Below are 22,890 nucleotides of genomic sequence, written 5' to 3'. Positions count from 1 at the left end.
TAAAGCCTTGCATTGAGAGCTGTTTGTGCAGATGTACTGCACGCGTTTGATTTAAAAGGTAGACTGGTTACTGAACGGCTATGCAAATGTGTATCCGTATGGGGAAAGGAATAAGAATCAGCATCTAGAAGCCGTGCAAATGTGCAGCTTGCGTTGTGTGTGATGCTGACCTGTTGCGCAACTGTGTGACCTGGATTCAGCTAAGCAAAGGGTGGGGTGGGGACCCCATCCCATACCACCCCACCACCCCACCCCATGGGGGGTATGGTACCACCCCACCCCACCCCACCCACCCCACCCCACCCACCCCACCCCCCGGTGGGGTGACCTTGTCTCCCAGATTCTTTCTTTACAGAAACTCCTTTGCTCAAGTTTCCAGAAAGCAAAGTGTGTCTTTTTTTGCCCCAATCGGAGCCCAAGGAGTCTGTCTGGCAAGTGAAGTACTGGACCGTGCAGGGTAAAAGGCAGCCTCCAGATCCCAGAGCGCTGGCGCTCTTGATAGTGTGTTCTTGTGCCTTTTCATTGATTTTGTAGGATCCAATGCAGCAAAACGCCTTGAGCTTTTGTAATCCTAGGAGAGTCCTGATTTATATAAGTGTGTGTTGGCCAGAGTATCGCTCTAAACTACAAATTGGGAAGCGAGGATTGGATCGGTGCTTGAAGTGTCCAAGTAAGTGTGCAAGTTGGAAGAATTGGGCTTGTATGGGAAACTTTCCATACAGCTCACTGTAAAAACTTGACTCAAGGTGAAGAGCTCCTGTGGTTGATCATTGACATGGCTTTATGCCTTCAAATACTTTGCATTGAACCCCATTGTGTAAAATGGAGGGGTTGGGCGGGGTGGTGTTATGTGTGGAACAGCTTTCTTGTGCTTTTTCAGATTCTGCTCCATCCACCCTCGGTTTGATTTCTGAACACAGATCTAATACTTGGATGCTCTTGAGTGAATGATCCACCGCGTGTGCGATTTGTGTCCAGTGGAAACCCCTTCAAGAGATCTCTCTCTCTCTCTCCGTTAGCGCTTCTGTGTTTGTTTTGTGTGTTTTCTTGATTTGGTTTAACAGGTGGAAACCAACCCAAAAGCTTTAAATGAAATTCTTGTTCTTAAGACTTATCCCATCTTCGACATGGAGACAGTAAGAATTGGGTTCTCTTAAATTTCAAAAAATTCCTGTGTGAATCGTGATGGGTCTTTGAATGGGGTGTTTTGGGGGAGGAAACCTCTTAGTTATTTTATTCCAGACACCTTCACGAACTCGCCCCTCTCTGCATCTCCTAAAGGCGTTTTCTGCAGTTGCTCGTTCTGTGCAGTTAAGTACACATCTCCTATAACATGCAACCCCCAGCGCTGTGTCTTGCTAATGTGCTGAGTGTTTAAAATGTGCAAACCAAAGCTTTTTGTCTAATGACGCACATCCTGCATGTTCCACTTGATTCTCTCCCATGAGAATGCAGTTATTTACTGTGTGGGGTATCGCAGGGGTTTGGAGAAATCAAAGCCAATCTGTAACTAAAGAGAACTACCTTCTAAATGTGGGCTTTTAAAATGGCTTGGGGGGGGGGGAGATTAACACACTTGTTTGGGGTGGGTGGGAATGTGGTGCAACTCTCTCTATATACTTTTTCACAGATGTGTCCATGATCACAGTACCAAGGTTATAAGCCAGTCCAGGAAGAGGCGTAGCGGGAGGCACCCCTGGTGGAGTTCTCTCCCTTTCTCTGTTCAGTTAACAGGTCTTCAGAAATGCGTTCCTATGGGTCCCTAGTATAATCCCAAGAGTAAAGCTGAACCTCTATCCAAGACTGCGTTGTCTGAGTGGAGTTATTCGTTGCTGGTGGGGAGCGTGTCTCTGTTTTTGTCCAGGTTGCTTTTTACAGACTCTTCCAATGCCTGTATCTCCTCTTCCCCCTCGTATTGCTGCAACGAAACGAGTTTTGTGAAGGACCCGTTTGTGGGGATAAAAGCACCCAGTGTGTAAGTTTCCTGAAGTCTTATTGAGCTGCTTCCTAAACTCTAGAGCGGAATTGAAAAATGTAAAGGGGTTTCAAGTGATGTGAATTTTATATTGCAAGTGTTGGATGACTGTTCTGTCTCTCAATACACATGTAACTTCCTGAAATTGGAAAGTTTTTCATGTAGTCACAATTTGAAGCTTAGATATTTCAAAGACTAGGGCAAGTCTTGCCGTGAAAGTAATTTGGGGGGGGGGGGGGGGGGGGGTAGTTGGTTTTGGGAGGGAGCAACTGGGGTTTGTAGGTTGATTTTTCAGATTTGCTCCCAGCGACACCAGCCCAACGCAGACCGAAAAGGAAACCCTTAAAGACTCTTCTCTCTCCTGAGCGTGGCTTTCATTTGCCTCTCCGAATTCATTGCTATACGCCAGGTTTGATTTTTACATCTTGCTAGTCTAGCCAGAGTGGAATTAAAACGACAGCTGACTGTCCCCGTACTGTAAATGGATTATTCAGATACTTTTTGAATGAGTTGCATGTTTAAGCAGTTTGCATTTCTTGTATAATTGGTAGATTTTGTGCAGGAAAGTCATTTGATGGCATAGGGGAGGGGGAGGGGTGCCAAACCACTTCTTAGATTTCTTCCAACAGCTTCTGTGAAAAGAATCAACGCCGAGAAACACGGGGGGTCCCAAATACACACGCCAACTGCAAGGGAATCAAGTGTTCAACAGGACTACCGGTTTGAAAGATTAACCTATTTTTTTAGGAACTTTTTCAAATTGCAATTTTGTTTTGATATTGAATAGACGTTGCTGAACCATGCAGTGCTGGTTCACTTCTGACGGCTCGATCCTTTCTTAAATTTCAAGCTTGTATGGGAAACTTTCCATATAGCTGTTTGTGTTTTAAAGGGCTGTTGAGTGATGTCTTGTTTGTATCCGAACCTTGTGTGCGTGGCAGTGTGCTTTTCTCTTTTGAGGAATCCGACACACCAAAGCGAAGTGGATGAAAGGCTCTGTGCTGGTGTTACGTAAGGCTTTCCAAAGCGTTTTTATTAAATTTCTGGATTGAAATTCAAATTTGGGCGAGGGTGGGGGTACACAACCTTTCTGTGTAGCTCTTCCAGGTATACAGTGACACGACGAGGCGTGGAGGATACACAGTCACCTACAATACTGCGTAAGGCTTTATCAAGCATTTATTTAATATTCAAATATTGGGGTTTGGGACAATGGGGAGGGGAGGGTGGATACACAACCTCTCTAGTTTTTCCAGGACCCCTTGGTCTGAAACGACAGAATAAAGACACCAGGACTGGAGGGAGGAACTGCTTCAATTGCGTAAGGGCTTGTTTTCAATATTACAATTCAAATATAATAAAGTTTTGGTGGTGGGGGGGGAATACACAACTTCTCTGTAGTTCTTTCAGATCCTTGCAGAATAACAAGACTCCAGAGTGGCGAGAAACTGAGCTTCAGTGTTGCACAAGGGTTTGTCGAGTGTGTGTTTTTGAAATGTTTATTTACATGGGGGGGGGGGGGGGTGATTCCAGCCCCAGATACAATGCTTCCCAGAGCTGGTGTAGGTGATGCAGCATCTTCGTACATAAACGGCTTCATGAGGGTTTTTCTTTTCCTGGGGGAACAAATCCTTGGTTTGTTCCTCCAGGTTTTGCTTTTTCACCTTTTCCTTTCAGGTAGGGAACCAAAAAAAAAGCAAAAGATGCTGGTGTTTGGCACCCCCTGCTGGTCTCCTGCAGGGGCAGGGTTCAAATCCCTGCAGTGTCTTTGCTTTACAGTCCCTGATCCCTTCTTTCCAGAGATGCTGCTGAGTGCAGGGTTACAGAAGCAGCTTGGAGTTAGTATTCAATGATTTGATCTGGCTCTCCCACAGTGACTCTGCTGAAATGTGTGAAATGAAGCGACCTGGGAATGCTGTGCTGGAACTGAGAGATTGAAACGCTGCTGGAGATGAACTCGGATATAGGACTGGACTGGAAGGGTTTGACTGGCTGACGTCACTGGGAAGCTGTGGACCTCCAGATGTTGGAAGAGGTGTCCACTTGATGCGTTTCATTTGTATTGTAACCTGAATTTGTATTAATAAATGAACTTGATGTTGTAGACGTGTTGTATGTTGCTTTAAACTGTGCTGTATTGCTGTAAATACAGTGGATGTGATTCACATGGTCACACACCACGTTGTGAAGAGGCTGCGTGGTCTGGCAGCGCTGGAAGGGGGGGATGTCTCTAACGCACGGCACCAGCATGTCTAGAGGAAGCGCTGAGCGCAGTTAAACACAGTGACTCCTTATTTCAGCTTCAGAGAAACTACATAACAGAACCAATAAAATAACATTACAGCTTACTCCAAACAGCACAGTCCACATGCAGGCAGACATAAACTGCCTTTTAATTGACAGTAATGAGACAGTAATCCACTATCCCCTGTCTGCAGCGAGTGCGAGGATGCCTGAAGGTTAGGGATCGGGGTGCCTCACCTGTCTATACAGACTCCACCCCTGGCCTCACCTGTCTATACAGACTCCCTGTCTATATAGACTCCACCCCTGTGCCTCACCTGTCTATACAGACTCCACCCCTGCGCCTCACCTGTCTATACAGACTCCACCCCTGCGCCTCACCTGTCTATATAGACTCCACCCCTGCGCCTCACCTGTCTATATAGACTCCACCCCTGCGCCTCACGTCTCTATATAGACTCCACCCCTGCGCCTCACCTGTCTATAGACTCCTCCACTGCAGTGTGTGTGTATGTATATGGAGTTCTAGCGCCTTCTAGCGGACACGAAACGTATCACAGAATTCACAGTATCTACAGCAGCGCTTCTCAGACCCGGTCCCGGGACCCCCCCACTGCTGCGGCTGCTGGTTTCCATTCCAACCGAGCCCTCAATTACTGAACCAGACCCAGAACTGAACTGATAATTAGCTTAATTAGACCTTATTTTACTTGTTTTCAGCTCTTGTACAGTTTGCATATTTCAAGTCAGCTGTAACATTTGATAAGTAACTGAAACTGTTTAAGAGCTGAAAACAAGTACAAAGGTCTAATTAAGCTAATTATCAGTTCAGTTCTGGGTCTGGTTCAGTAATTGAGGGCTCGGTTGGAATGGAAACCAGCAGCCGCAGGGGGTCCCGGGACCCGGTTTGAGAAGCGCTACTCTACAGTTAAGCAGATGCGATAATATTCGTGCATCTATAACAATTTAACAGTGGATTGATTACAAATAAAACACAATAAAAAAAAAAAAAAAAGTCTGTTCCAATTCAAAGTCCTCCGGTAAGGCAGACAGACGACTGGCAAAATTAATTTATTAAACAACAAAACAAAACCAATGTAAGCGCAAAAAACTTTTTTTTATTATTTTTTTTTGGTTCCTGGGTAGTAAGTGTTATTTCCTAATTGCTTGTGCCTCAAAAGTATAGAAAATGGCTATTATTCCCCACAAACTTTGCTTTTGTGACCAGGACAGTGATATTTCAAAATATCACTATTTCCACTGGGGAAAACCGTCAAATGTGTGTCTTTTCGTTCACATAAAGACAGAAAAAAAACAACATATGAATCCAAATCAACATGTATTTATACTAAAGCTGATACAAAAATGACTACAAAAGATTTAGAAGTGAGTAGTTTTGAGATTTACAATTATACTGTATTTACAGTATCGAAAAACGAACTACTCGCTTCTAAATCTTTTGTAGTCATTTTTGTATCAGCTTTAGTATAAATACATGTTGATTTGGATTCATATGTTGTTTTTTTTCTGTCTTTATGTGAACGAAAAGACACACATTTGCCCGTTTTCTCATTGGAAATAGTGATATTTTGAAATATCACTGTCCTGGTCACAAAAGCAAAGTTTGTGGGGAATAATAGCCATTTTCTATACTTTTGAGGCATAAGCAATTAGGAAATAACACTTACTACCCAGGAACACAAAAATTGTGTTGCACAGTGTAGCAATAAATACAAATAAAAAAAAATAAACAACTCGGGCGTGTTTTGTCTCCATCTAGCGGCCGGACGGGGAATAGCGCCGGACTCGCTGTCGCCTCCTAGCGGCGCGGCCGCGGCGCTGCAACCCGCTCTCTCCGCCCGCGGCTCGCCACTGGAAGGCAGCTATGTGGTCCTTCTTTTCCCGGGATCCCGTTAAAGATTTCCAGTACGAGATCCTGCCGGATGGTCAGGAGACGGTCGGGATATGGAGCCTTCACCGGGGGAAGAGAAAGGTGAGTCGGGAAGGTTTACCCGGAGAAAGGGCCGAGTCCCCGGGCTGGAGTAGAGCGGCGGCCGGGTCCGAGGCGTCGTTTCTCTGCGGTGACGTGGCCGTGCTTTGATCAAGCAGTGGAAGCGGAGTAGGGATGCAGACATATATAAAACAGACATTAAATTAACAAATAAATAAATAAAATGCACACGGCTTGTCATTTAAAAAAAAAAACCCTTGAACCGAATGTAATGTTGTTTTAATTGCATGGCCACGTCGTTTGGTGTTGCGCTGGGATGCTTTTACAGAAAAATACTGCTGTTTTAGTGCTTTTTAAATTTGAAGATGCTACGGTTCGTTTCTCTTTAGTCAATGCAGGTCACTGGCGTGATTCAGACAGAGAAAGATGACAAACCTCGCAGAGGATAATTTAATAGCAAACCCTGCAAAGGTGGCTGCATGTGGATTCATCTAAACTCTACTGGGAATCAGACTCCCGCTGCACAGCAGTGTGATCCAGTCCTGCTTTCACTAGGAGTTTAATAATCAGACTCCCGCTGCACAGCAGTGTGATCCAGTCCTGCTTTCACTAGGAGTTTAATAATCAGACTCCCGCTGCACAGCAGTGTGATCCAGTCCTGCTTTCACTAGGAGTTTAATAATCAGACTCCCGCTGCACAGCAGTGTGATCCAGTCCTGCTTTCACTAGGAGTTTAATAATCAGACTCCCGCTGCACAGCGGTGTGATCCAGTCCTGCTTTCACTAGGAGTTTAATAATCAGACTCCCGCTGCACAGCAGTGTGATCCAGTCCTGCTTTCACTAGGAGTTTAATAATCAGACTCCCGCTGCACAGCAGTGTGATCCAGTCCTGCTTTCACTAGGAGTTTAATAATCAGACTCCCGCTGCACAGCAGTGTGATCCAGTCCTGCTTTCACTAGGAGTTTAATAATCAGACTCCCGCTGCACAGCAGTGTGATCCAGTCCTGCTTTCACTAGGAGTTTAATAATCAGACTCCCGCTGCACAGCAGTGTGATCCAGTCCTGCTTTCACTAGGAGTTTAATAATCAGACTCCCGCTGCACAGCAGTGTGATCCAGTCCTGCTTTCACTAGGAGTTTAATAATCAGACTCCCGCTGCACAGCAGTGTGATCCAGTCCTGCTTTCACTAGGAGTTTAATAATCAGACTCCCGCTGCACAGCAGTGTGATCCAGTCCTGCTTTCACTAGGAGTTTAATAATCAGACTCCCGCTGCACAGCAGTGTGATCCAGTCCTGCTTTCACTAGGAGTTTAATAATCAGACTCCCGCTGCACAGCGGTGTGATCCAGTCCTGCTTTCACTAGGAGTTTAATAATCAGACTCCCGCTGCACAGCGGTGTGATCCAGTCCTGCTTTCACTAGGAGTTTAATAATCAGACTCCCGCTGCACAGCGGTGTGATCCAGTCCTGCTTTCACTAGGAGTTTAATAATCAGACACACCTGAGCTTGTTAGCTAGACACACTGGGGGCTGATGAGGCTGGCAGCAGTGAATCCTGGACTGGGTGACAGTGCTGGTTGTTTCCTCTCTCTCCAGGCGTCGGGCGAGCCGGTCTCTGTGTTTGTGTTCGAGGTGAAGCCCGGCTCAGAGGAGAACGCTCCCGCAGCGAAGGCGGCGCTCAAAAGGCTCAAGACTCTTCGGCACCCGAACGTCCTGTCGTACGCGGACGGACTGGAGGTACCGCAGCACCTGACACCGCGCGCGCCAGAGAGAGTGCGTGTGTGTGTGTGTGTGTGTGAGTGTGAGTGTGTGTTTGTCTGTGTGTGTCTGTCTCTCTGTGTGTGTGTGTGTGTGTGAGTGTGAGAGTGTGTTTGTCTGTCTGTCTCTGTGTGTGCGAGAGAGTGTGTGTGTCTGTCTGTGTGTGTGAGAGTGTGTGTGTGTCTGTCGTCTGTCTCTCTGTCTGTGTGTATTTGTGTCTGTCTGCCTGTCTGAGTCTCTGTTTCTCTGTCTGTCTGTGTGTCTGTTTCTCTGTCTCTCTCTGTCTGTCTCTGTCTCTCTCTCTCTCTCTGTCTGTCTCTCTCTCTGTCTCTCTCTGTCTCTCTGTGTGCGTTGTGATTTAGAACTAGCTGTATCCTTCTCCTTAAATCCATACATCTGCGTGTGTTTTTTAGTTTGTAATCCAGGTCCAGCTTAGTGACTTATTTATTATTATTGAAGAACACATTTTTATCCATGCCCATGCGTGTAGTTGTGATCCTGCCCGCGGGGTGCCCGGAGCGGGTCACAGCGTTGTTCTAATCCCCCGAGCCTCTCTCTCCCTGTCACGTTGTTTCCACAGACAGACAAGGCCCTGTACGTCGTGACGGAGCCCGTGACCCCCCTTGGCACGCACCTCAGCGGCCTCTCCGAGCCGGGGGGGCTGGGTGAGCTGCACATCTCCTGGGGGCTGCATCAGATCGTGGTGAGGATTCGGGAGAGGGGTACCGACCAAAAAAAAAAAAAAACTGATTTTAAACTACCTGGGGTGTGGTAAAACCTGGAGTGGAGCACACTGCTGTGCAACGGGAGCCTTATTAACATCCCTGTATTGCACAGCAGTGTGATCCAGTCCTGCTTTCACTAGGAGTTTAATAATCAGACTCCCGCTGCACAGCAGTGTGATCCAGTCCTGCTTTCACTAGGAGTTTAATAATCAGACTCCCGCTGCACAGCAGTGTGATCCAGTCCTGCTTTCACTAGGAGTTTAATAATGAGCTTAGCTAGACACACTAGGGGCTGATCAAATCTCTCTCTGTCTCTCTCAGAAAGCTCTGAGTTTCGTGATCAATGACTGTCGCCTGATCCACGGCAGCGTGGGTCTGTCCTCCGTGTTCGTGGACCGGGCGGGGGAGTGGAAGCTGGGGGGGCTGGAGTACATGTCCTCCGCGGAGGGGGACGGGGGACCCCCGCCACGCAAGGTGACCCCAGAACTGGAGAAGTACGAGCCCCCCGAGAACTCGGAGCGCAGCAGGAGCACGGGAGAGAAATGGTAAGAGGAGCGGGCTGCCGCTGTGGCTTCTAACAGGAGGACCCGGGTTCAAATCCCAGCTCAGCCCCTGACTCCCTGAGCGAGTCGCTTGGCCCCCCTGTGCTTTGGGGGGTGAGGCGTTGTTGCATCGCTCCCACACCCTCGTCTCTTGTACAGCGCTCTGTGATGCTGCTCCGCTGTGAAAGGCGCTGTATGAAGTAACGATGGTATTGTCTCTCCCCCTGGATGGAGCTGCGAGGGGTTGGTCTTGGGAAGGAGCAGGAGTCACGTTCCCGCCCCTGGGCTTGTGTCTTTATTGTTCTGTTCGGTGTTGAACGGGCTGTGGTTCTGGGTGTTGGGCTGCCTCTGTGCAGCGGTTCTGAGCCTGTGGTTTTGGTTCCAGGGCGGCTGATGTGTGGCGGCTGGGCTGCCTGATCTGGGAGGTGTTTAACGGACCGCTGCCTCGGGCTTCCTCCCTCCGGACCCTGGGCAAGGTAGAGCGGTGGTGGGGCGGTGTGTGTGTGTGTGTGTGTGTGTGTGTGTGTGTGTGTGTGTGTGTGTGTGTGTGTGTGTGTGTCTCAGAGATCTGTGTGTGTGTGTGTGTCTCAGAGCTCTGTCTGTGTGTGTGTGTGTGTGTGTGTGTGTGTCAGAGCTGTGTGTGTGTGTCTCAGAGCTCTGTGTGTGTGTGTGTGTGTGTGTGTGTCTCAGAGCTCTGTCTGTGTGTGTGTGTGTGTGTGTGTGCCTCAGAGCTCTGTGTGTGTGTGTCTCAGAGCTGTGTGTGTGTGTGTATTCCATGTCGAATAAAAAAAACGAAAAAATAAAATAAAATGAACTCCACTGCTTTTCATTTCAATCCGGTTCTGTCTGTTTGGGTCTGACCCAGATCCCGAAGCCGCTGGTCCCTCATTACTGCGAGCTGGTTGGAGCGAACCCGAAGGTCCGGCCCAACCCGGCCCGCTTCTTGCAGAACTGCCGCAGTCCGGGCGGCTTCATGAGCAACCGCTTCGTCGAGACGAACCTCTTCCTGGAGGAGATCCAGGTACTGGGACCCTGCTGCAATACTGTCGCTCCACCGTGCAGGGGCAGAGTCATCAGGGTGTTGATGAGAGTTGAATTGCTATGAGTTTAATAATCAGACACACCTGAGCTTGTTAGCTAGACACACTGGGGCCTGATCAAGCTGGTAGCAGTGAAACCTGGAATGGATCACGCTGCTGTGCAATAGGAGTCTGATTCCCAGCCCTGGCTCTCTCTCTCTCTCTCTCTCTCTCTCTCAGATCAAGGACCCAGTGGAGAAGCAGAAGTTCTTCCAGGAGTTGAGCGAGGATCTTGACTCGTTCCCGGAGGATTTCTGCCGGCACAAGGTCCTGCCGCAGCTCCTCTCTGCCTTCGAATTCGGGAACGCTGGCGCGGTCATCCTCACCCCTCTGTTCAAGGTACGCAGCTAGCGCCCGGACTCGGGTTCAATGACATTTCAGAGGGCTGGATCTCATCAATATCAGGGTCTAGTGCTGTATATTATAAAGACATTTCAGAGGGCTGTGTCTCTTCAGTGTCAGGGTCTAGTGCTGTGTATTTCAGAGGGCTGTGTCTCTTCAGTGTCAGGGTCTAGTGCTGTGTATTTCAGAGGGCTGTGTCTCTTCAGTGTCAGGGTCTAGTGCTGTGTATTTCAGAGGGCTGTGTCTCTTCAGTGTCAGGGTCTCCCCTCTTTCTCCTCTCTCTCCTGTGCAGGTGGGTAAGTTTCTCAGCGTAGACGAGTATCAGCAGAAGATCATTCCTGTCATTGTGAAGATGTTCTCGTCCCCGGACCGAGCCATGAGGATTCGGCTGCTGCAGCAGGTGAGGGGGGGGGCACACTAGGGGCCGATCGAGCTGGTAGCAGTGAAACCTGGACAGGATCACATCTGCTGTGCAATAGGGGTCTGGTTCCCAGCTCTGGTTTCTCAGTCTCTCTCATCTCTCTCTCAGATGGAGCAGTTCATCCAGTATCTGAACGAGTCAGCTGTAAACTCCCAGGTCTTCCCCCACGTGGTGCACGGCTTCCTGGACACGAATCCGGCCATCCGGGAGCAGACAGTCAAGGTAGGAGGAGCCTCGAAGACAGAGACACAGAGAGACAGCTGGACACGCAGACAGACACGCAGACAGACAGTCCTGGTGAAAGCAGCGGGAGTCTCATTCCTGTCCATGAATCATTTGAATTGTAGTAAATGGTCGACTGTCAACTGTGTGTGTGTGCACTGCAGAGCAGGGATGGAAATAAGACTTAGAAATGTCTGCTTCTCCTCTCCTCCTCACCCCCTCCTCTCCCCCTCTTCTCTCCTCCTCTCCCCAGTCCATGCTGCTGCTGGCCCCCAAGCTGAGTGAGCACAACCTCAATGTGGAGCTGATGAAGCACTTCGCCCGCCTGCAAGCCAAGGATGACCAGGGGCCAATCCGCTGCAACACCACGGTGTGCCTGGGCAAGATCGCCCCCTACCTCAACGCAGGGGTAACTACACCTACTGCTGTGTGTGTCTGTCTCTCTCTCTCTCTCTCTCTCTCTCTCTCTCTCTCTCTCTCTCTCTCTCTCTTTGTCTCTCTCTCTGTCCTTTTTAAAAATAAGAGTACAAACTATTCGTCTGTCTCCCCCCCAGACTCGGCAGCGAGTGTTGTCCTCAGCGTTTGCCCGCGCCACCAAAGACCCGTTCAGCGCCTCGCGGGCGGCCGGCGTGCTGGGCTTCGCTGCCACGCATCACTACTACTCTCTGAGCGAGAGCGCCGGACGCATCCTGCCTGTCCTGAGCACCCTGACCATCGACCCGGACAGGAGCGTCCGAGACCAGGTGAGTCAGGCAGAGCAGCGCCTGGGCTCCAGAGCTTCATCAGTGTTATTATTGAAACTAGAAGAGAGCGAGTCGAGCAGAGCAGCGTTTGGGCTCCAGAGCTTCATCAGTGTTATTATTGAAACTAGAAGAGAGCGAGTCGAGCAGAGCAGCGTTTGGGCTCCAGAGCTTCATCAGTGTTATTATTGAAACTAGAAGAGAGCGAGTCGAGCAGAGCAGCGTTTGGGCTCCAGAGCTTCATCAGTGTTATTATTGAAACTAGAAGAGAGCGAGTCGAGCAGAGCAGCGTTTGGGCTCCAGAGCTTCATCAGTGTTATTATTGAAACTAGAAGAGAGCGAGTCGAGCAGAGCAGCGTTTGGGCTCTAGAGCTTCATCAGTGTTATTATTGAAACTAGAAGAGAGCGAGTCGAGCAGAGCAGCGTTTGGGCTCCAGAGCTTCATCAGTGTTATTATTGAAACTAGAAGAGAGCGAGTCGAGCAGAGCAGCGTTTGGGCTCCAGAGCTTCATCAGTGTTATTATTGAAACTAGAAGAGAGCGAGTCGAGCAGAGCAGCGTTCAGTTTTGATAGTAATGGTTGTATTGCCCTGTGTGCTCTCCTCTCCTCTCCTCTCCTCAGGCATTTAAAGCCATCAGGAGTTTCCTCAGTAAGCTGGAGACGGTGTCCGAAGATCCCTCGAAACAGGCAGAAATTGGTGAGTGGATAACGGGGGTCTGGAGAGACTGAGAGAACCGGGGCGTGAGATTCTTGAGTGCAGACTGCCCTGTCTGACTGTCTATATCTATCTGTGTCTCTGACTGTCTATATCTATCTGTGTCTCTGTCTGTCTATATCTATCTATCTGTCTGTGTTGTCTGTCTGTCTATATCTCCTATTTGTGTGTGTGTGTGTCTCTCTAGTGTGTGTCTCTGGTGTAATGTGTGTGTGTGTGTTTTGTCTCTCAGAGAAGGACGTCCTGTCCTCTGCTTCCTCTCCCGGTGGAGCTGCAGCGAGCTGGGCAGGCTGGGCAGTGACGGGGGTCTCCTCCCTCACCTCCAAACTGATCCGCACCGCCCCGGGCGGGGAGGGGGGCGCCTCGACACCGGCAGAGACCCGCGCCCACCCCGCGGAGCACCCCGACACCAACGCAGGTACAGAGAATTGAGGAGGGGGGTTCGAACTGTATTATTGTAAACCTGGACTGGATCAGACTGCTCTGCAGTGGGAGTAGTATAATATAATATAATAAAATTATCAACAGTAATATTATAGTGCTCTGCAGTGGGAAAGCACAGCCCTCTGTATCGTGCAGCAGGTTAAAAGGCCGAGGTAAAACCTGGACTGGCTCTCGCACTGCTCTGCAATGGGAGTGTTAGCCCCATCCCTGGGCCGTGATGCTTGACTTGTCTCAACAATCCGTCCTGCGTGTGCGTTTTCAGGTTCAGAGGTCAGCAAAGCGTCCTCCCCACCTAGCCCCGCCCCTGCGGCTCTCGCTGACCAGTGGGACGAAGGCAGGGAGGAGGAGTCGGAGGAGGAGGAGGAGCCTGCGAGTGACCGCTGGGACGAGGAAGACTGGGGCAGTCTGGAGGTCAGGGGGTCTTTTTTGTTTACAGTTTTGTAATTGGGTACAAAAATGTTAAAGTTAATCTGCGAAAAAATGTAACATTTTATTTTTCACAATGACTTTTATAACATGTTTCTAAGTGTGTGGGGCGTGTGTGCGTCTCCCTGTGGTTGTGCTGAGAGTGTGTTTCATTCTCTCTCGTCTCTTTGTGTGACAGCCCCTCCCTGTGGTGGTGGGGGAGGGACCCCAGACGCTTCGCAGTTCACACGAGGGGTCCCCTAATGGGTCAGGTTTGATCTGTTTGACTGGTTTTTATTTTTGTAACAGGAACCTGACCGGTCGAAAGGGCAGACGGACCCATGTGACTGGAACTCCTCTGATTGGTCCACGGTCCCGTCAGTCGCCAAGAAGGCCAATGACAAAGCGGTAAGCCCTGTGTGACCCGGACTTCACTCTTTTACCTGCCTCGCTCGTTTTTAATTAAGAGCAGACATGATTTCGTATTTATAGTGTGTGTGTGTGTGTGTGTGTGAGTGACAAGTTTCTAAGTGTTGAATCATATTGAGTGTTTCATTATTTTGCACAGAGTAAGCACACAGCACAGAGTAATAAAGCATAGGGAAGCATTGTAAAGCATAGAGAGGTCTGGTAAAGCACAGGGAAGCATTGTAAAGCACAGAGAAAATACAGCAGGAAACTTTTTAATAAATATTATTTTTCTATTTTTAAGCAGTTGGGCGGAGCCTCGACGACGAAGCCGAGCTCTGATTGGAGCGGCTCTGGGTGGGGCGGGGACAACAGCTGGTCCAGTGAGAAGGAGGTGGCGCCCTCCCGAGCCCCCCCGCCCGGGGGAACCAAGCTGGCCAGCGAGTACGACTGGGACAGCGCGGGGGGGGGAAGCGCGCAGGAGGACCTTTTTACAGGGGTGTCCCAGAGAGCCAGCACCTCAAACACGGTGAGGAGAGGGGAGGGGAGGAGAGAGAGAAGAGTGAGGAGAGAGTTGTGTGAAAGTTTAAGCAGCTGTTGCTTTTTTGTCAGGACCCAACAACTAACTTCCTGTGCTGTAGGTCAACTTCACTCTCTGGAAGTTGATAATGGAGTGGGAGTGGTAGGTTTAATGTCTGTTGGTACAATTTTTGATTTGTCTGTCTGTCTGCCTCCCTGCCTGTTTCTCTGTCTCTCTGTCTGTGTCTCTCAGAAGGCTGAGGACTCGTGGGGGGGGGATGCAGGAGGAGACTGGGGGGGAGACGAGAACTGGGAGGCTTTGGACGCAGATCAGGGTCAGTATTATTATTATTATTATTATTGTTATTAATAACGCAGTGTGATGCATATCTGTACAACAGTAGAAAGTTGATTTAGTAAACTAACCGTGCATGGTGTGCGTGTGATTCTCTCTCAGCGTGCTCTCCTGACTTTCCTCCTCCAGGGCAGAGCAGAGCGGAGCGCTCCAGGAAGAAGCAGGAGGAGAGGAAGAAGGAGCTGGAAGCCAAGCGAGCCCAGCGCAGGGCAGCCAAGGGGCCTCTGAAACTGGGGGCGCGCAAACTAGACTGAACCCCCGATCCTGGATCCAAACCAGTGAGCCGGGAGGGACAGACGGAGAGACAGACATTCCCACACATTCCCGGATCCTTTCCTATTGCACGGAGCGTCTCGGACAGGCGTCGGGGGGGGGGGGGGGGGGGGGGCAGCAGCTCCATTAGATCCTTGTGTTTCGTTTCACAGGAACGTCAGTTTTTTGCTCGGAAGCCAAGTGCTGGATAGAGGACCCCAAACTCAGAGTGCTGCTGTCAGCTTCAATACAGCGTGAGCAGCCCTGAAGCCAAGTCAGTGACCCTGTACATACACTGACACACACACACACACACATACACACACACAGACACACACACACACACACACACACACACATGCACACACACACACACACACACACACACAGTTTTTTTTTAATTTGTTTTAAAAAAAAAAATGTAATTGACAAATCCGACCCTCGCTGCTGTGATTATATAGATATTTTTTTCCTGATCCTGGGTAGTGGTTTTTAAACGTTCAGGTGAATTGCGTTAGTCTGATTTATTTATTTTGAATTTTTTTGTATTGTTTGAACGGGACGGCTCATCTAGGGAATCGGAACGCGAGGATTTCCTGCAGCTTCCCTCGATTTGAAATCTCTCTTCTGAAGTGGGGAAGGACCTCAGTGTGGTGTCCCTGGTGTGTCAGAGGATGGAGAGAGAGGGAACATTCACTGCTCTGGCAGATCCATCACGTGTCCTGCCCTCCCCCCGCGGAGGTATCTTGCTGTATATAATCTGTGCAATAATATCAATAAAGTATTTCAGACTCGAACTGATTAGAATTCTTTATTTATTGAAGCTATGGTCTGGGAAAGCATAGGGAAGCATTGTAAAGCTGGGGGCTGGGTTTTGGGGGATGGGGGGAGTCACTGCTTGTTCCTGTCTTGCCGATTCCGGGATGTGATGTATCCGATGACGGACAGCACTCCGATGATCACCGCTGCTGCCGCCACGCCGGCCCCAACCGCCTCCCTCACCTGCAGAGACAGAGCAGAGGAGCCCTCGGACAACACAGCAGGGGATTTCAACCTCATTGCACTAATACACCAAAACACATCTTTAACATTACCATTTGATCATGCTGCTTTTACCAGACCTCTCTGTGCTTTACAATGCGTCCCTGTGCTTTACCAGACCTCTCTGTGCTTTACAATGCTTCCCTGTGCTTTACCAGACCTCTCTGTGCTTTACAATGCTTCCCTATGCTTTACCAGACCTCTCTGTGCTTTACAATGCTTCCCTATGCTTTACCAGACCTCTCTGTGCTTTACAATGCTTCCCTATGCTTTACCAGACCTCTCTGTGCTTTACAATGCTTCCCTATGCTTTACCAGACCTCTCTGTGCTTTACAATGCTTCCCTGTGCTTCACCAGACCTCTCTGTGCTTTACAATGCTTCCCTATGCTTTACTGGACCTCCTCTGTGCTTTACCACACCTCTCTGTGCTTTACAATGCTCCCCTGTGCTCTGTTTGCTGTAGAGCTGTCCCTCGTGTTTCTCAGCTCTGTGCTCACCTGCTGGGACTCTGGGCAGCCGTATCGCAGGTCTGTGACGAAGTGCTCGCAGTTCCTGGTTGCCAGGCTGTAGGGCACTTCCCTGCCCACCTGCCGCTCTGCCTCCCGCACGATCTTGTTGACGGGCAGCGGGCGGTATTTGCTGTCCAGTTTGTTGTTGACGCGGTAGTGGTCCCCCCCCGCCACCTCCCACAGGAGGTCCTTCCTGATCACAGCATTTTCGCAAACCACCGACATTAAACTGGAAGCACTGGGCTGAGCCAGTTCGCCTGGGGAACACAGCAAAACAGAATCGAGCAGGGCTGAGTTCACATGGGAAAACAAGAAGAATAATAATGATAAAATAATAATAATAACAATAATAACAGTAATAATAATAATAATAATAATAATAATAATAATAATAACAGTAATAATCTGTTTGAACTCCTTTTTGGAAATGAGTACAATGCTTAGCTGCAATGCTTCCCTATGCTTTACCAGACCTCTCTGTGCTTTACAATGCTTCCCTATGCTTTACCAGACCTCTCTGTGCTTTACAATGCTTCCCTGTGCTTTACCAGACCTCTCTGTGCTTTACAATGCTTCCCTGTGCTTTACCAGACCTCTCTGTGCTTTACAATGCTTCCCTGTGCTTTACCAGACCTCTCTGTGCTTTACAATGCTTCCCTGTGCTTTACCAGACCTCTCTGTGCTTTACAATGCTTCCCTATGCTTTACCATGCCTCTCTGTGCTTTACAGTGCTTGCCTATGTTTTATCACATGGTTCCATGCTGTCACTGTGGGTCTCTTACAGGGAGGGGCTACGTGGACGATGTATCCTCTGCCCACGTAGAGCGCCCAGTGTTTATAACCTGTCCTGAAAATCTCGATCAGGTCTCCTGGCTCCGGCTCGTCATCGTCTTTCCACTGCAAAACACGGAGTGCAGATTAACACACGCTGGTGGATCAGAGCCATACACAGAGAAAGATACACAGACCCTTCTACAAGTCTCCCATAGTACAAGCACAGCGAGGAATGGGAAAGCACAGGGAAGCATTGTAAAGCACAGAGAGGTCTGGTAAAGCATAGGGAAGCATTGTAAAGCACAGGGAGGTCTGGTAAAGCACAGGGAAGCATTGTAAAGCACAGAGAGGTCTGGTAAAGCACAGGGAAGCATTGTAAAGCACAGAGAGGTCTGGTAAAGCATAGGGAAGCATTGTAAAGCACAGAGAGGTCTGGTAAAGCACAGGGAAGCATTGTAAAGCACAGAGAGGTCTGGTAAAGCATATTAATAAACACAGCAAACCAGAATAAACTATGGTCAATGCATTCCCTTAAATGGAGGGGTCAGTGATCCTGTTAGTAAAGCCAGTAAGAGGTGAGAGAATGGATTTTAAAGATGGTCAGCGCTCCTTCAAAGAAGAGGAACTAATGCAAACATTGCTTGTGTTGAGAAGAAGGAAAGTAAATTAATTTTATAAAATCATTTAAAATGAATTACGAGTATTGGTGCCATCTTCCTTCGCGTTGGCTTCAGGGATCCGTCTCCTTCCGGCTTTGCGTCCTAGTGTCAAAGCGACTTTTCCTCTGCGCGCCGGGGGTCAGCGCCACGTGTTTGCATGCGCTTTCGGGTCGCGCCTCGCCAGTCCCCTCGATCAAACCCCAGCGCCTCCACGCAGTTTGCAAAGCCCCTGGAAAGCACACGGTGCACACGTTTTACAGCACTGTAAGAACTTTGCAAAGTGTCACAAGCCAAGGGAAAAAAAAAAACCCTGCAAAATTGTCATAAAAATGTCTGTACCTACACTATGCATTAGCGCTGGGGAAATCTTGCTATATTTAAGGTGCCAGCGTATTCCGCTGGCAAACCGCTGCGTTTGTACCGGCGCACAGAATCTGTAAACGCGATGCCACGCGTGTGTGAATGAGGTCTGAATCAAACACCGCGTTCGCCGCAGATCAGCGTGCCTCCCCCTTCTTCAGTACCAGACAGCGCCGCTGCGTTTATTTACACGGGGTTATTCAGGTGTAGTTGTAGGTATTGGTTTATTAAATACCCCCAGCTCTGCCCAGCACCCGCCCCCAGCTCCCAGAGAGCCCCCCAGCTCTGCCCAGCGCCCACCCCAGCTCCCAGAGAGCCCCCCAGCTCTGCCCAGCGCCTGCCCAGCGCCCACCCCAGCTCCCAGGGAGCCCCCCAGCTCTGCCCAGCGCCCCCCTGGCCCCCTCCAGCTCCCTGTCCGCTTCCTCACCCGGCTGTTCAAAGCCCAGATCTCCAGACCGTTTTAGTTTCAGATTCCATTTCTCAGCCGATAGCCCGGGTCACACCCGAGTCACACCCGAGTCAATCAAACATTACTCAGTACGGTAACTCTCACCTCACCCAACACCCGCGATTACAGCCTCGCCAAAAGAACAACAGAGCCGTGCCTTTGTTTAATTATGAGAAGAGTCCGGTCTGCAAGCCACGGCACAGACCACAGCCCCCGCTGGAGAGATGTTATCCAATGCGCACTGCATAAGAAAACGGACCTTATATAGCTTCAGTTCTGGACAGTGTAATGCGTGCAGTGCAGCATGTTTGCAACACGGCTTTATCCACGCAGCTGGAACTGAATTTACTGATCAGTTATTCACATTTCTGTGCGACCACATCATTTAGAATTTGTTTTTGTTTGTTTTTTTTTTGTTTTGTTTTTATTTTGGTGAAGTCAGTTTTGCGTTTTGTTTACGACTAGCGCGAGAAAAACAAACAAACAAACAAAAATAACTGAACTCGCTTAATGGCGTCCGTGTTTCATAATGATTGGATCAGTTCAGAATAAATGAAAAGTGAGACAAAACGGGCTACCGACCTTCTTTGAAAAGTGTGTTTTCCTTCGATTAGTTCGGTGTGAAACGTCAACTCGGCCTTTTTATTATTATTATTATTATTATTATTATTATTAAATAACACATTATATATATATATATATATATATATATATATATATATATATATATATATATATATATAGCGCAGCCAGCCAGCCTCTGACCACACATCGACCGAGGGAGTGTCTTTAAAAGTAACCCTTAGCTTTCCAAACGCCAGGCAATGGCTTGAACTACGAAATAACAAAATATCAAAAAAAAAAAAAATTTTACTGTATTATTATTAATGACGTCACAGATCAGAAAAAAAGTCATATTTGCGTGAACTACAGGATTGTACCACACAATTAGTACATCTCTCCCTCATATATATACACTATCTATATATTATATAATGTATATAAATACAGCAGGGTAAACACACTAAAAGGAGTGCCAGCGACACTGTCAATAAAGCCACTAATACGCCAGAGAATGGATAATGTGAATCACAGATATTTATGACGAGAATGTGTGATCTGTTCCCGTTTAAAACAGGAGTTTGCTTTCTTTAAATAAGAATAATAAAGAAAAAAAATGGATTATGCTGAACTTCACACCCCGAGTTTTAACTTAACCCGAGTGCTTGAGCATCCTCCCTAGCAACGGGCTGCTGTTGCTAGGGATGGACTCTCCTCGACCTATTTCGAGGGTGCTCGGATGATATTTCTAATGCCTTCAGAGTAAATCTCACGCATCGAGCTGCATCGCCAATGCGTTATTTAAAAATACCTACATACTTTACCAACATCACTTAACTGCTGGTGTAAAACTTTGGTTGTGTTCAAGTAAAGAAACATCTTGTTTTTATGAAAATAAAGCACTTTATTTGTGAAAATATATATATTTGATATATACAGAAAGAAGTTTGTTATTATACAAAAGTCATTACTAGAATGCATTTTCCAGCTTGGTGTGGGAGTGGATCACACAGCCACCTCGCCGGAGGTTTAATTCCTCTGGGCATCCCCTCCCTTCCATCGTGTTCATATACAAGTCACAATAATAGCGTTGCTTCTGCAGTTTTGATCTGCCGTGTGGATGAAATCAAATCCGCCGGGACTGGAAATCTGGGGAAACAAAAACGGGAGACGGTTTAATTTAATATTCCTGACCAACACACTTCACACGCAATTAATTTCAAAACGCAGGATGCTTTTTTTTTTAAGCAAATTGTTTATATTAATATATAGTTTTGGCGACTTCGAACTCGGTTCACATGCAAACAGTTTTACAAAGTTGTTAATTCTACATGCAACGACCGAAGGGGATCTGCAGAATACAGAGCAGGACGGGTCGAACTGTGTCGGCGATTGAGGATAGAACCAGGAGATGGGAGAAACTCGCTGGTACCGAAGACATTGCGCCGACAAAACTCACTCTGCCTCCGGACAATCACACACGGGTACTGCGCAACCAACGCGTGTGCCAAGAAATGGAGGCGTGGGGTCTCCCACGCAGAGACACGACCGCAGATCTGCACGCATTAACTGCGCACGCAAGGAGAGAGCTGGCTAACCGAAATGCAGGCAGTAAACAAAACCAGGTCCATTTTACAAAACTGCCAATATAAAGAATTTGACCCACTATATATACGCGTCATTTCAATGGAAATGAAAATGCGCCAGTTCTCGTCTCCAGTCCCACAACTAATGGATCCTCTGTACACAAATTAATCGTCTTAAAAACGAAGTTATACGTTACCTGGGTCTCTCCGGTGACCGGGTCTCTGTGCAAACCTGCGGGGAGAAAGCAGCATTCACAAGAGTTAACAGCACCTTTTTTTATACACGCGATTCAGTTTCGTTTGGAGACGTGCCTGACGAATACAGAGCAGTAGGAGTCGAATTGTGTCGGCGATTGAGGATAGAACCAGAATACAGAGCAGGACGGGTCGAACTGTGTCGGCGATTGAGGATAGAACCAGAATACAGAGCAGTAGGAGTCGAACTGTGTCGGCGATTGAGGATAGAACCAGAATACAGAGCAGGACGGGTCGAACTGTGTCGGCGATTGAGGATAGAACCAGAATACAGAGCAGGACGGGTCGAACTGTGTCGGCGATTGAGGATAGAACCAGAATACAGAGCAGGACGGGTCGAACTGTGTCGGCGATTGAGGATAGAACCAGAATACAGAGCAGGACGGGTCGAACTGTGTCGGCGATTGAGGATAGAACCAGGAGATGGGAGAAACTCGCTGGTACCGAAGACATTGCGCCGACAAAACTCACTCTGCCTCCGGACAATCACACACGGGTACTGCGCAACCAACGCGTGTGCCAAGAAATGGAGGCTTTGAGATATAATGTATATATTTTTTAAATTTCACTTAAATAAACGTACTTGCATTTTCGATATATTGATTATAAGCAGAATAGCTAAATTGATATTACACAGCTGAAGAATAATTTAAATACATTGCTTTTTTTAAGTGCACGGTCTGTAACGCGATATACAAACAATAAAGTTGTATTCATTCTCTAAACGCAATGCGGGTTTGCATCCAAAACAAAACTCGCTGCGCTGGAAGTAATGCAATTGAATACAGCGTTGCATTTACGCATCACACCTTAGACAAACTGCGCTTAGTTGCAAGAGTTAAGAGAGATCCTGCTTTAGCAAAACAGCAATATAACTTTGCATTCGGCAGACACGTGGTGTCCCTCTCCTCTCCTCTCCTCTCCCTCTCTCTCTCTCTCTCTCTGCTGCATCTAAACCCAAAAACAGACTGGGAGCTGCGCTTCAAATCACACACAATGCATCTTTCAGCGCTGGATATGGCTATGCTGTTTCCAGGCGCGCTGCATTAATAAACTCGCACACTCGCTCTCACCTCCATTGCGCGGCGCGTCCAAAGAGGAAGGGAAGCGCGTCTCCTGAGCTTTTATACAGACCCGAAACCAACGCGACGCGATTGGACAGGGGAAAAAAAAAAAAAAAAAAACCCAGACCCGAGTCACACACGCACACGCACACGCACACGCACACGCACACGGCAAACTGCAGCGCGCCACCTGCCGGACGGGAGAGCGCACTGCACCCTCCGTGATATTATTATTATTATTATTATTATTATTATTATTATTATTGCCCGACAACTAAAATTGAGTTAAATTATCACTTTAAAAAATATCCTAGAGACAGTAAGGCAAAAGCAAACATTTAAATTTGATTTTGACTTTATCTGGGTTGTATATCAACAACAATAATAATAATAATAACAATAATAATAATAATAATACACACACGCTGCTATTATATTGCCCAGCTATATAAAAGTCACCCAGCTCAGGCGCTCTTTGCATCTGGCCTGTTTAAAGTGTAACAGTAAAGCCGGCCCGGGCTGTGCTGTGT

General features: G+C 48.1%; 2 protein-coding genes, 1 long non-coding RNA gene and 2 other non-coding genes across 13 annotated transcripts; 2 read left to right on the top strand and 3 right to left on the bottom strand.

Annotated features, from left to right (window-relative positions):
* The first annotated feature begins 323 nt into the window (after nucleotides 1–323).
* LOC121310124 lies at nucleotides 324–4,079 on the top strand. The gene is made up of 2 exons (XR_005948731.1): nucleotides 324–3,455; nucleotides 3,850–4,079. It is a non-coding gene; the product is annotated as an uncharacterized LOC121310124 (long non-coding RNA).
* Nucleotides 4,080–6,000: 1,921 nt separating this feature from the next.
* On the top strand, nucleotides 6,001–15,453 carry scyl1 (SCY1-like, kinase-like 1). Of its 3 annotated transcripts, none has more exons than XM_041243404.1 (18): nucleotides 6,001–6,212; nucleotides 7,770–7,910; nucleotides 8,512–8,634; nucleotides 8,978–9,201; nucleotides 9,584–9,674; nucleotides 10,064–10,219; nucleotides 10,458–10,616; nucleotides 10,912–11,019; nucleotides 11,149–11,262; nucleotides 11,516–11,671; nucleotides 11,817–12,005; nucleotides 12,624–12,699; nucleotides 12,950–13,135; nucleotides 13,424–13,572; nucleotides 13,876–13,974; nucleotides 14,282–14,503; nucleotides 14,747–14,828; nucleotides 14,978–15,453. In XM_041243404.1, exons 1-18 carry the CDS (start codon nucleotides 6,105–6,107, stop codon nucleotides 15,100–15,102), a joined length of 2,508 nt encoding a protein of 835 aa, XP_041099338.1. In that variant the 5' UTR covers nucleotides 6,001–6,104; the 3' UTR covers nucleotides 15,103–15,453. The 3 variants fall into 3 exon arrangements, with proteins under 3 accessions (XP_041099338.1, XP_041099341.1, XP_041099337.1); XM_041243407.1 differs by having other exon boundaries at nucleotides 14,279–14,503; nucleotides 14,750–14,828; XM_041243403.1 differs by having other exon boundaries at nucleotides 14,279–14,503.
* Nucleotides 15,454–15,500: 47 nt separating this feature from the next.
* Nucleotides 15,501–22,435, bottom strand: LOC121310123 (phospholipase A and acyltransferase 3-like). 7 transcript variants are annotated; one of them, XM_041243409.1, is made up of 7 exons: nucleotides 22,370–22,435; nucleotides 21,239–21,273; nucleotides 20,427–20,604; nucleotides 18,126–18,315; nucleotides 17,436–17,550; nucleotides 16,641–16,909; nucleotides 15,501–16,126 (listed from the first exon to the last, which is right to left on the bottom strand). In XM_041243409.1, exons 4-7 carry the CDS (start codon nucleotides 18,138–18,140, stop codon nucleotides 15,992–15,994), a joined length of 534 nt encoding a protein of 177 aa, XP_041099343.1. In that variant the 5' UTR covers nucleotides 18,141–18,315; nucleotides 20,427–20,604; nucleotides 21,239–21,273; nucleotides 22,370–22,435; the 3' UTR covers nucleotides 15,501–15,991. The 7 variants fall into 7 exon arrangements, with proteins under 7 accessions (XP_041099343.1, XP_041099345.1, XP_041099344.1 ...); XM_041243411.1 differs by lacking the exons at nucleotides 21,239–21,273; nucleotides 22,370–22,435 and having other exon boundaries at nucleotides 20,427–20,975; XM_041243410.1 differs by lacking the exons at nucleotides 20,427–20,604; nucleotides 21,239–21,273; nucleotides 22,370–22,435 and adding an exon at nucleotides 19,477–19,587.
* On the bottom strand, nucleotides 20,834–20,976 carry LOC121310127. The gene has a single exon (XR_005948734.1). It is a non-coding gene; the product is annotated as a small nucleolar RNA SNORA57 (small nucleolar RNA).
* On the bottom strand, nucleotides 21,687–21,829 carry LOC121310126. Its single transcript, XR_005948733.1, has one exon. It is a non-coding gene; the product is annotated as a small nucleolar RNA SNORA57 (small nucleolar RNA).
* Nucleotides 22,436–22,890: the final 455 nt, after the last annotated feature.

This window comes from Polyodon spathula, unplaced genomic scaffold (assembly GCF_017654505.1).
Source record: "Polyodon spathula isolate WHYD16114869_AA unplaced genomic scaffold, ASM1765450v1 scaffolds_1736, whole genome shotgun sequence".
NCBI classification, from domain to species: Eukaryota; Metazoa; Chordata; class Actinopteri; order Acipenseriformes; family Polyodontidae; genus Polyodon; species Polyodon spathula.
The sequence above is the reverse complement of the archived record's forward strand: the minus strand, read 5'-3'. Positions and strand labels throughout refer to the sequence as shown.